This window comes from Oncorhynchus gorbuscha, linkage group LG02, assembly GCF_021184085.1.
Source record: "Oncorhynchus gorbuscha isolate QuinsamMale2020 ecotype Even-year linkage group LG02, OgorEven_v1.0, whole genome shotgun sequence".
Lineage (NCBI taxonomy): Eukaryota > Metazoa > Chordata > Actinopteri > Salmoniformes > Salmonidae > Oncorhynchus > Oncorhynchus gorbuscha.
The window spans coordinates 42,989,611-43,002,434 of NC_060174.1; the positions used below are offsets into that span (position 1 = coordinate 42,989,611).

A 12,824-nucleotide genomic window follows, 5' to 3' on the forward strand; every position below is an offset into this window, starting at 1 on the left:
CACAATCAATAAACACTAACAGAATAAATGGTGCTACATTTTCTTACGTGTGTCACAGCACAGACAAGGGTTCAGCGGCTCGCTTCATATATGGCCCTCAAAAAACGCAAATGACATTTACTTTTTAACCGTGTACGATAGCCTTTCCCCTCTTACTCAGTGATCACTATTGTCTTTTCACCTTTTTAGCTCACATTTGGTTATTGATTGTGAATAGAAAAGCTGACTGTTTACAGTTTTGAACCACCTCCAACTTGTAAAGGGAGAGGAGGAGATAAGTTGATCAAACACTGGGCTGCAACCGGGCAGCAAAGAGCTGCTCGTCTTCTCTAACAAGCTCTCAAAGACTGTCACAAAAATTCCAATGAATATAAACCAATGGCAAGGTCCATAACCTTGAACCTTTCCCAGGCCTGTCTGTGAGAACAACTCATTAACATACAATGGCAGATACGAAGAATATACAGTAGCAAGCTGGTCTTTAATGACCAAATTGTAATTACACAATAATTTACCTCCTCTGGAAATCACTACAACTGGCCTTACAGTAAACATATAAAGGTAATAGGCCCTCTTAAAAAGTACATGCTTTCATTCATTATTTTCAATGGATTATATTCACCCTGAGTTACCTCTTGAGCATGGTTCCACTTATGGTATCCCATTTTAAATCAGGAATTACGATAAACATAGTATTTGCCTGCAGAAATGACTGTAAATTAGTGTCCCATTAATTTGCTAGCTTACTGGTGGATCTAAGTGTTTAGGAACAGAACAGATAAGGTGAAGGATGTTTACTGAGAGATGATGGGAAGCAGCGCTCTGTGTAGTTGTTACAATGATTCGGAAAGCTAATTGGAGTAAACACACAGCTTAGTGTTGATTGTAGAACAGCCATTTAGTGTTCAATTACTCATGGCTAATGATGTTTACCTTCCATCCATACATGGAATTTACTGTAAGGCCATGTGGTTTTGTGGGCAGTTTGAGCTCTTATAAAAAGTTTGAGTGTATATAACCAGTTCACACAAGCCTGACTGCAGGCCCCCCCCCCCTGTTTACAAGAGGACAAATTGGGGGTTTCAAACTGTAAGATTTATTTTGAGTTAGAGCAATTGACATATTGCACTTGATGGTGGATTTGCCTCAAATAACTTTGAAATGAACAATCAATGGTGGAATAAAGGACAACTTGGTTCACATTACTCAGTGATCCATAGTTAAGACTTGTTCAGGGTGTTTATTTTTTAACAACAAAGTTCTCAATACAGAATAGACAATATTCAAGTTAAACGCTGGACAATCTGAAAATAGTAAAGTGCATTTATCAAACAATGGAATGACAAATAATTATATACTATACAAAAAAAACTGAAATATCACTGTCCCATAAGTCCTATAAATAGCAGTAATAATTTGACACTATATACATCATTTTTAAATATTTTTTATATTTGAGGAGTAGTCAATCAACCCCTTATTCAGACAATAAAAAAATGAGTAAATGAACATGAATATCAAATAGATCAATAGTAGATGATTACATGATGATATGTGACTTCAACCCACTTGGAGAATATGTGCACAGTTTTACATTCCACAGTATATTTGTCCTACTGAGAGCTTACAGCTCCATAAATACACATAGCAATACTAGTGTATTAAAAGGAAACAGTGGGACCAGGGCCTGGTAAGGCATGGACAGCAGGCTGAGAGCTGTGGTAGAGTATTGTCACTAAACAGTAGCAAATTGTTACAAGCAACAACAAAAAAGGCCTATACATTTAACACTGTGGTCTACTTCAATAATGCTGAAAGCAAACCAGTCACATTCATGATATGCACGTCCCCTTAGTTGCATAACTGACACAAAACAAAACTATTCACATTCAATTAAAGGTAAGCCATACTCCAGTATGTTTCATCTGCCCATACTGTGCAAAGAACGTTGGTCAGCAGTTGTGGATAATAGCTAGTTTGACGTTATTGTCGGCTACGTCATCACGCTAGCTTACTTTATTATTAGCAACGTTAGCTAGCTCATCTAGCTAGCTAAAATCTCATTGGTTGGATAATTGTTCCGACTTTAGAACTTGAACACAATCGTGTTGTATTTACAACTTCACAAATGGCAAATGAGACTCCAAGGAGCATTTGAAGGCAGCATTATACCAATATTGCATACATTTACATTGCTGAATAAATATACAGTACAAGTCAAAGTTAGGACACACCTTCAAGGGTTTTTCTTTATTTGTATTATTTTCTACATTGTAAATAAATCCCTGACAGTGTCACCAGCAAGGCACCCCCACACCACCACACCTCCTCCATGCTTCATGGTGGGAACCACACATGAGGAGATAATCCATTCACCTACTCTGCGTCTCACAAAGCATTTTTTTGGGCTGCAATCTGAGGTGCAGTTAACTCTAATGAACTTATCCTCTGCAGCAGAGGTAACTCTGGGTCTTCCTTTCCTGTGGCGATCCTCATGAGAGCCAGTTTCATCATAACGCTTGATGGTTTTTTGCGATTGCAGATAAAGAAACCGAAAGTAATCGAAAATTCCAGATTGACTGACCATGATTTCTTAAAATAGTGATGGACTGTCGTTTTCTTTGCTTATTTGAGCTGTTCTTACCATAATATGTACTTGGTCTTTTACCAAATAGGGCTATCTTCTGTATACCACCTCTACCTTGTCACAACACAACTGATTGGCTCAAAAGCATGAAGAAGATAAGAAATGTACTTTTAACAAGGCATACCTGGTCATTTAAATGCATTCCAGGTGACTACCTCATGAAGCTGGTTGATAGAATACCAAGATTGTGGAAAGCTCTCATCAAGGCAAAGGGTGACTAGTTTGAAGAATCTCAAATAAATAATCTACATTTTTTGGTTACTACATGATTCAATATTTGTTATTTCATAGTTTTGATGTCTTCACTATTATTCTACAAAGTAGAACATTGTAAAAATAAAGAAAATCGCTTGAATGAGTAGGTGTGTCCAAACTTGACTGGTACTGTACAGAATATATATATTTATTTTTATATTATACAAATTGTAATGTCCCTTCATCGGTGAGTTCCTACCAGAAAAATTTATCTAATTTCTTTCTCAATTGACACCACTTACTCAGCCTCAGACGCAACACGTGGTTAGTGAAATGTGACATCATCAGGTACCACACGATAATGTAAAGATGTCTCAGTACGAGGTAAAACCGTCAAATGGATAAAATGACCAAACAACAACAAAAAGCAAGTTTGTGGTAATTGACCAATTGCTGCTGAAACTTACTTACTGGATGTTGACGTGAAGGCAAAGTCCTCTCAAATAACCCCCTTTCCAAGAGTCAATTATTTTTTAACAGCACCCTAAGTATGTCACTATACCCTTCATTCACTTGATGTCGACGTGAAGGGGAAGTCCTGCAGTGCTTCTCAAGTGCCACCCTATTCCCTGTAGTAGTAGTGCACTATATATCGAATCGGGAGATAGAGATCATTTTGTGTCTCGGTTTTCTACCCTTTTCCAGAAGTGGGCATTTGCACACACCACATGGATATTAAAGCATAGGATTGGTGAAAGGCTTGGCTGGAGGGAGTTTCCACCATTGTTGAAGCCATGTGAGAAAGGGTGCAAGTGCACGCTTCAGGATAAAGGTAAAGAACAAGGACAGCCAATGTCTCTGATACTTAGGGCACATCACTGATACTGCTCCTGGTAGTTCCCATTACCATGGTGGGAGTTCCCATCATCCTCATCCTGCTGCATGGTGACTCCTCTCGTATTCTTCCAGCTCGATGGGTTCTCTGTGGTTCCATAGCTCTTCTTGGGTGCCATGGCAATCTCGCTGTTGAGCTCCGTCTCTTCGGCCAGCTCATCTTCGTCGATGATGCCAATCTTATCGTCGCTGGTGCTCTCCGGGTCGGCCCAGTCCTGCTTGTCGCCCGAGGCAAAGATAGCATAGAAGATGACCCCTGTGTAGTGCACCATGGCGGCAATCACAAACACGTTTTGCCACTCCAGACGGGTCTAAAGAGGGAGAAAGACTTGAGTCAGTGACCAAACTGTCACACTTGTCTGATGTAACGTTTGATTTCATTGACAATGTTATAAAACCAGTATCTCATTGTGTCATTCACCAGTCGTGTTAGTCGTGTCCTATACGGTATTCATATTAGGAAGTCCCTCAGGGGGAGTTTTGTCTGCCATCTAAGGGACTTCCTAATATTGATGCCGTTTTCTTATCCTGGCTCATTTTGCTAATCTCATTAACAGCTGTTAGAATTTGTCTGTAATGTTGAATGCTACAATACCTTGTGTTTAGTCAGTGCTCCAACGATAAGGGGGCACACCATTCCAGACAGTGTACCAACGCCATTGGAGATGCCCATTAGGATACTGGCATAGCGAGGGGCAATGTCCAAGTGGTTTACGTTGAACCCTGGGGATACAGTAACAAGTACAGTCCATCAGAGTAAATTGTTTATGCCACTATCAAATTATCTTTGGGTAATTAAAAAGCACTACATGAAATCCCATCATGTATTATTTATTATTAGATATTGAATACCATACACTACTCATGCTGTCTCTTAGAAATGTTTTTGGGAACATCCATTTGGATGAATAAATAACCATTTAGCCAAACAGTAATGTATATGAATACATTTTATTAATGTATTATTATATACACTACCATTCAAAAGTTTGGGGTCACTTATAAATGTCCTTGTTTTTGAAAGAAAAGCAAAACATTTTGTCCATTAAAATAACATCAAATTGATCAGAAATACAGTGTAGACATTGTTAGTGTTGTAAATGACTATTGTAGCTGGAAAAAACAGACTTTTTATGGAATATCTACAGAGGCCCATCATCAGCAACTATCACTCCTGTTTTCCAATGGCACGTTGTGTTAGCTAATCCAAGTTTATAATTTTAAAAGGCTAATTGATCATTAGAAAACCATTTTGCAATTATTTTAGCACAGCTGAAAACTGTTGTCCTGGTTAAATAAGCAATAAAACTGGCCTTCTTTAGACTAGTTGAGTGTCTGGAGCATCAGATAGCTTCCAACACTCTACTCAGCAAACTGGATGCAGTCTATCACAGTGCCATCCGTTTTGTTACCAAATCACCTTATACCACCCACCACTGCGACCTGTATGCTCTAGTCGGCTGGCCCTCGCTACATATTTGTCGCCAGACCCACTGGCTCCAGGTCATCTATAAGTCTATGCTAGGTAAAGTGCCACCTTATCTCAGTTCACTGGTCACGATAACAACACCCACCCGTAGCACATGTTCCAGCAGGTATATCTCACTGATCATCCCCAAAGCCAACACCTAATTTGGCCGCCTTTCCTTCCAGTTCTCTGCTGCCAGTGACTGGAATGAATTGCAAAAATCGCTGAAGTTGGAGACTTTTATTTCCCTAACCAACTTTAAACATCAACTATCTGAGCAGCTAACCGATCACTGCAGCTGTACATAGTCCATCTGTAAATAGCCCACCCAATCTACCAACCTCATCCCCATACTGTTTTTATTTTATTTACTTGTCTGCTCTTTTGCACACCAGTATCTCTACTTGCACATCATCATCTGCTAATTTATCAGTCCAGTGTTAATCTGCTAAATTGTAATTATTCGCTCCTATGGCCTATTATTGCCTACCTCCTCATGCCTTTTGCACACACTGTATATAGACGTTCCTTTTTCTACCGTGTCATTGACTTGTTTGTGTTATTGGCTTGTTTATTGTTTACTCCATGTGTAACTCTGTGTTGTTGTCTGTGTCACACTGCTTTGCTTTATCTTGGCCAGGTCGCAGTTGCAAATGAGAACTTGTTCTCAACTAGCCTACCTGGTTAAATAAAGGTGTTCTCAACTAGCCTACCTGGTTAAATAAAGGTGTTCTCAACTAGCCTACCTGGTTAAATAAAGGTGTTCTCAACTAGCCTACCTGGTTAAATAAAGGTGTTCTCAACTAGCCTACCTGGTTAAATAAAGGTGAAATAAAAAATACATTAAAAAAAATCAGCATTTGTGTGTTCGATTACATGATCAAAATGGCCACAAACAAAAGAAGGCTATTCCATGGGAGAAATTGCCAAGAAACTGAAGATCTCGTACAATGCTGTGTATTACTCCCGTCACATAACAGCACAAACTGTCTCTAACCAGAATAGAAAGAGGAGTGGGAGGCCACGGAGCACCACTGTGCAAGAGGACATGTACATTAGAGTGTCTAGTTTGAGAAACAGATGCCTCACAAGTTAAATAGTACCCTCAAAACACCAGTCTCAACGTCAACAGGAAGAGGAGACTCCGGGATGCTGGCCTTCTAGGCAGAGTTGCAAAGAAAAAGCCATATCTCAGATTGGATAATAAAAATAAAAGATTAAGATGGTCAAAAGAACAAAGACAATGGAAAGAGGAAGATCGGGAAAAGTATAATGGACAGACGCATCTAAGTTTGAGGTGTTCAGATAACGAGGAAGAACATTTGTGAGATGGAGAAAGAATGAAAAGATGCTGGAGGAGTACTTGACACCATCTGTCAAGCATGGGGGAGGCAATGTGAAGGTCTGGGGGTGCTTTGGGGTTGGTAAAGTGGGAGATTTGTACAGGGTAAAAGGGATCTTGAAGAAGGAAGGCTATCACTCCATTTTGAAACGCCATGCCATACCCTGTGGACGCTGCTTAATTGGAGCCAATTTCCTCCTACAACAGGACAATGACCCAAAGCACAGCTCCAAATTATGCAAGAACTACTTAGGGAAGAAGCAGTCAGCTGCTCTCTGTAATGGAGTGGCCAGCATAGTCACCTGATCTCAACCCTATTGAGCTGTTGTGGGAGCAGCTTGACTGTATGGTACGTAAGAAGTGCCCATCAAGCCAATCCAACTTGGAGGAAGTGCTTCAGGAAGCATGGGGTGAAATCTCTTCAGATTACCTCAACAAATTGACAACTAGAATGCCAAAGGTCTGCAAGGCTGTAATTTCTGCAAATGGATGATTCTTTGACGAAAGCAAAGTTTGAAGGACACAATTATTATTTCAATTGAAAATCATTATTTGTAACATTGTCAATGTCTTGACTATTACATTTACATTTAAGTCATTTAGCAGACGCTCTTATCAATGTCATTCACCTTATGACATCCAGTGGAACAACCACTTTACAATAGTTCATCTAAATATTTTCTATTTATTTTGCAACTCATTTCATGTATGTTTTCATGGAAAACAAGGACATTTATAAGTGACCCCAAACTTTTGAACGCTAGTGTATATTATTATTACTATCCCTGCATTGTTCAGAAAGAGCTCTCAAGGTAATCATTTCACTGTACTGTTTTACACCTGTTGTATTCTGTGCATGTGGGGAATAAACTTTGAAACTTGAACTGAGGCTTATCAAACATAGTTCAGCAGCAGTAAGAGAGTGATACACCTCCAGACTCAACATTTATTCTTGGATTCTTGGATTCACAACAAATAATTATGTCTGTAATCTCACTTGACTAAATAAGGTTTTTAAACGTTATAAATACATCTAAAGTGATGCTGAACTGAAGCTTTTATACCTGAGATGGCAAAGCCACTGAAGCCCACAGCCAACACCAGGAAGGAGATGGCAACACCACGTGTGTGACTGAAACCCACCACCAGCAGCAGAGTGGCTTCCATACCAAAACCTGCAGGGGTCACAGGGCACACAAAGATCGAAGGCTACCTTACCAAATCCTGATTGTAGGGTTAGGGTTGTATGCAATGCTTTACTAGCTTCATCAACCCTGATACAGTATAATACCCAGGAAACAGTGAACATTCCTACAACATTAGGTAACGTTCCAAGGGAGTTTCAATTTGTTTTCAGTTAACGTTACAAATTAACCTACAAATGTTTTCAAAATGTCCTGGAATTGAATATTAGTAGAAGGACATGAACATTAGTAGAAGGACATGCCATAATGGTTATAAGAAAGTATAGAGTCAAATATACAAATATACATGTGCATCCTTTCAGTTGCCGGAGAGGAAGAGATTTCACCATGCCAATAGTGACTTTGAAACAGTTACAGAGTTTAATGGGTGTGATAGGAGAAAACTGAGGATGGATCAACAACATTGCAGTTACTCCACAATACTAACCTAACTGACAGAGTGAAAAGAAGGAAACCTGTACAGAATAACATTTTATAAAAAACATGCATTCTGTTTGCAATAAGGCACTAAAGTGATACTGAAAAACAAGTTGGAGTTAAGTACAGGCAAAATCATAGAGGACAACCTGGTTCAGTCAGCTTTCCACCAGACACTGTACATTTCAGCAGGACAATAACCTAAAACACAAGCCAAAATCTACCCTGGAGTTGCTTACCAAAAATACAGTGAATGTTCCTGAGTGGCCAAGTTGCAGTTTTGACTTAAATCTACTTGAAAATCTATGGCAAGTCCTGAAAATGTTGTCTAGCAATGATAGATGACCAATTTGATAGAGCTTGAAGAATTTTGAAAATAATAATGGACAAATGTTGCACAATCAAGGTGTGTATAGCTCTTAGAAGACCAATCCAGAAAGACTCACAGCTGTAATCGCTGCCAAAGGTGAAAAGTATTGACTCAGCGGTGTGAATACTTATGTAAATTTCCATGTGCATTAACTCTGTGTTGTAGAAGTCATGACATTATGCTTTTGATTGCGTGTGTGTGTGCCTTTATCGATTATCTACCAATTTGTAAGTCGCTCTGGATAAGAGCGTCTGCTAAATGACTTAAATGTAAATGTAAATGTAAATGAGATATTTCTGCATTTCCTCTTCAAGAAATTTGAAACAATTTCTAAAAACATGTTTTTACTTTGTTATTATGGGGTATTGTGCATAGATGTAATTGAATCCATTCTGAATTCACGACAAAATGTGGAATAAGTCAAGGGGAATGAATACTTTCTGAAGGCACTGTAGGTACAATGTAAGGGAAATTAATTCACACTGTCCTGGGTACTATACCTCCGCAGTTCATGATTTTCCGGACATTTGTAGTTGACATGATTTTACGACTGCGTAGGAAGTCGGCCAGCTGGCCACCGATTGGCACTACGATGGTCATCACCATGTGAGGAACAGCAGACAGGAGCCCCACCTTTGAGGAGGAACAAAACAACACCCAGAAATGATGGTAAGGGCATGATGCTAGATGATGAGTTGATTATTTTAATCTGCTAGGGCAAGAAAACAAAATGTGAACCCCTTGGAGTTCACAGGACAGAGTTTGGGAAAAGTTGCTCTAGACCAGTGTTTCCCAATCCTGTCCTCGAGTAGCCCCCAGAGTACCCTCCTATTTAATGTATTCCAGAACTAGCACAGCTGATTTAACTAATGAGGAGCTTGATGATTAGGTGACCTTTTGAATCAGCTGTGCTCGTTCTGGAACACATCAAATGCGTGGACAGGCTAGAGGTTTGGGAAACAGTGCTCTAGATTGTACTGTAGATACATGTGCCATGCAGTTCATTTTGACATTTTCTTTTCAGTATTATGTCAAACATTTTGTCATGTTTTGTCTTATATTGTCTTGTCATTTTGCTTTCCCTTCTGTTCGTTTTCCCCCTGCTGGTCTTATTAGGTTCGTTCCCTTTTTTCTCTCTCCCTCCCTCTCTCTCTTCTCTCTATCGTTCCGTTCCTGCTCCCAGCTGTTCCTATTCCCCTACTCAATCATCTAGTCTTTTCACACCTGTTCCTTATCTTGCCCTCTGATTAGAGTCCCTATTTCTCCCCTTGTTTTCCGTTTCTGTCCTGTCGGATCCTTGTATATTGTTCGCCGTGCTGTGTCTTTGTCTCGCCCTGTCGTGTCTTGTTTCCCTCAGATGCTGCGTGTGAGCAGGTGTCTGAGTCTGCTACGGTCGGTGCCTTCCCGAGGCAACCTACAGTTAATGGTCGAGTCTCCAGTCTGTCCTCGTCACTACGAGTGGAATTAAGTTTTTTATGTTTTGTTTTCTGCTCTGATTGTCCAGGAGTATTGCCTATTTCCTTTACTGGAATAAAGACTCTGTTTTCGCCAAGTCGCTTTTGGGTCCTCATTCACCTGCATAACAGAAGGATCCGACCAAGAATGGACCCAGCGACTACAGATTCTCGTAACACTGCCGTCGAGATCCAAGGAGCCATGCTCGGCAGACACGAGCAGGAATTGTCTGCTGCTCGTCATGCCGTTGAGAACCTGGCCGCTCAGGTTTCCGACCTCTCTGGACAGTTCCAGAGTCTTCGTCTCGTGCCACCTGCTACTTCCTGGTCTGCCGAGCCTCCGGAACCTAGGGTTAATAACCCACCTTGTTACTCCGGGCAGCCCACGGAGTGCCGCTCCTTTCTCACCCAGTGTGATATTGTGTTCTCTCTCCAACCCAACACATACTCTAGAGAGAGAGCTCGGGTTGCTTACGTCATATCACTCCTTACTGGCCGGGCTCGAGAGTGGGGCACAGCTATCTGGGAGGCAAGGGCTGATTGTTCTAACAATTACCTGAACTTTAAAGAGGAGATGATTCGGGTTTTTGATCGTTCAGTTTTTGGTAGGGAGGCTTCTAGGGCCCTGGCTTCCCTATGTCAAGGTGATCGATCCATAACGGATTACTCTATAGAGTTTCGCACTCTTGCTGCCTCTAGTGACTGGAACGAGCCGGCGCTGCTCGCTCGTTTTCTGGAGGGACTCCACGCAGAGGTTAAAGATGAGATTCTCTCCCGGGAGGTTCCTTCCAGTGTGGACTCTTTGATTGCACTCGCCATCCGCATAGAACGACGGGTAGATCTTCGTCACCAAGCTCGTGGAAGAGAGCTCGCGTTAACAGTGTTTCCCCTCTCCGCATCGCAACCATCTCCCTCCTCTGGCTCAGAGACTGAGCCCATGCAGCTGGGAGGTATTCGCATCTCGACTAAGGAGAGGGAACGGAGGATCACCAACCGCCTGTGCCTCTATTGCGGACTTGCTGGACATTTTGTCAATTCATGTCCAGTAAAAGCCAGAGCTCATCAGTAAGCGGAGGGCTACTGGTGAGCGCTACTACTCAGGTCTCTCCATCAAGATCCTGTACTACTATGTTGGTCCATCTACGCTGGACCGGTTCGGGTGCTACATGCAGTGCCTTGATAGACTCTGGGGCTGAGGTTTGTTTTATGGACGAAGCATGGGCTCGGAAACATGACATTCCTCTCAGACAGTTAGGGAAGCCTACGCCCATGTTCGCCTTAGATGGTAGTCATCTCCCCAGTATCAGATATGAGACACTACCTTTAACCCTCACAGTATCTGGTAACCACAGTGAGACTATTTCCTTTTTGATTTTTCGTTCACCTTTTACACCTGTTGTTTTGGGTCATCCCTGGCTAGTATGTCATAATCCTTCTATTAATTGGTCTAGTAATTCTATCCTATCCTGGAACGTTTCTTGTCATGTGAAGTGTTTAATGTCTGCTATCCCTCCCGTTTCTTCTGTCCCCACTTCTCAGGAGGAACCTGGCGATTTGACAGGAGTGCCGGAGGAATATCATGATCTGCGCACGGTCTTCAGTCGGTCCAGAGCCAACTCCCTTCCTCCTCACCGGTCGTATGATTGTAGTATTGATCTCCTTCCGGGGACCACTCCTCCTCGGGGTAGACTATACTCTCTGTCGGCTCCCGAACGTAAGGCTCTCGAGGATTATTTGTCTGTGTCTCTTGACGCCGGCACCGTAGTGCCTTCTTCCTCCCCTGGCGGGGCGGGGTTTTTTTTTTGTTAAGAAGAAGGACGGTACTCTGCGCCCCTGCGTGGATTATCGAGGGCTGAATGACATAACGGTTAAGAATCGTTATCCGCTTCCCCTTATGTCATCAGCCTTCGAGATTCTGCAGGGAGCCAGGTTCTTTACTAAGTTGGACCTTCGTAACGCTTACCATCTCGTGCGCATCAGAGAGGGGGACGAGTGGAAAACGGCGTTTAACACTCCGTTAGGGCATTTTGAGTACCGGGTTCTGCCGTTTGGTCTCGCTAATGCGCCAGCTGTTTTTCAGGCATTAGTTAATGATGTTCTGAGAGACATGCTGAACATCTTTGTTTTTGTCTACCTTGACGATATCCTGATTTTTTCACCGTCACTCGAGATTCATGTTCAGCACGTTCGACGTGTACTCCAGCGCCTTTTAGAGAATTGTCTCTACGTGAAGGCTGAGAAGTGCTCTTTTCATGTCTCCTCCGTCACTTTTCTCGGTTCTGTTATTTCCGCTGAAGGCATTCAGATGGATCCCGCTAAGGTCCAGGCTGTCAGTGATTGGCCCGTTCCAAGGTCACGTGTCGAGTTGCAGCGCTTTCTAGGTTTCGCTAATTTCTATCGGCGTTTCATTCGTAATTTCGGTCAAGTTGCTGCCCCTCTCACAGCTCTTACTTCTGTCAAGACGTGTTTTAAGTGGTCCGGTTCCGCCCAGGGAGCTTTTGATCTTCTCAAGAAACGTTTTACGTCCGCTCCTATCCTCGTTACTCCTGACGTCACTAAACAATTCATTGTCGAGGTTGACGCTTCAGAGGTAGGCGTGGGAGCCATTCTATCCCAGCGCTTCCAGTCTGACGATAAGGTTCATCCTTGCGCTTATTTTTCTCATCGCCTGTCGCCATCGGAACGCAACTATGATGTGGGTAACCGCGAACTGCTCGCCATCCGCTTAGCCCTAGGCGAATGGCGACAGTGGTTGGAGGGGGCGACCGTTCCTTTTGTCGTTTGGACAGACCATAAGAACCTTGAGTACATCCGTTCTGCCAAACGACTTAA

At 42.1% G+C, this 12,824-nt stretch overlaps 1 protein-coding gene across 1 annotated transcript in view; it reads right to left on the minus strand.

Moving 5' to 3' along the window:
- Nucleotides 1–3,003: 3,003 nt before the first annotated feature.
- LOC123992857 (vesicular glutamate transporter 3-like) overlaps nt 3,004–12,824 on the minus strand; it is a 44,286-nt gene continuing 34,465 nt past the window's right edge. The window contains 4 exon segments of the mRNA XM_046294429.1: nt 3,004–4,047; nt 4,332–4,459; nt 7,611–7,721; nt 9,039–9,171. Coding sequence (XP_046150385.1) covers nt 3,718–4,047; nt 4,332–4,459; nt 7,611–7,721; nt 9,039–9,171 — 702 coding nt within the window. The 3' untranslated portion in view covers nt 3,004–3,717.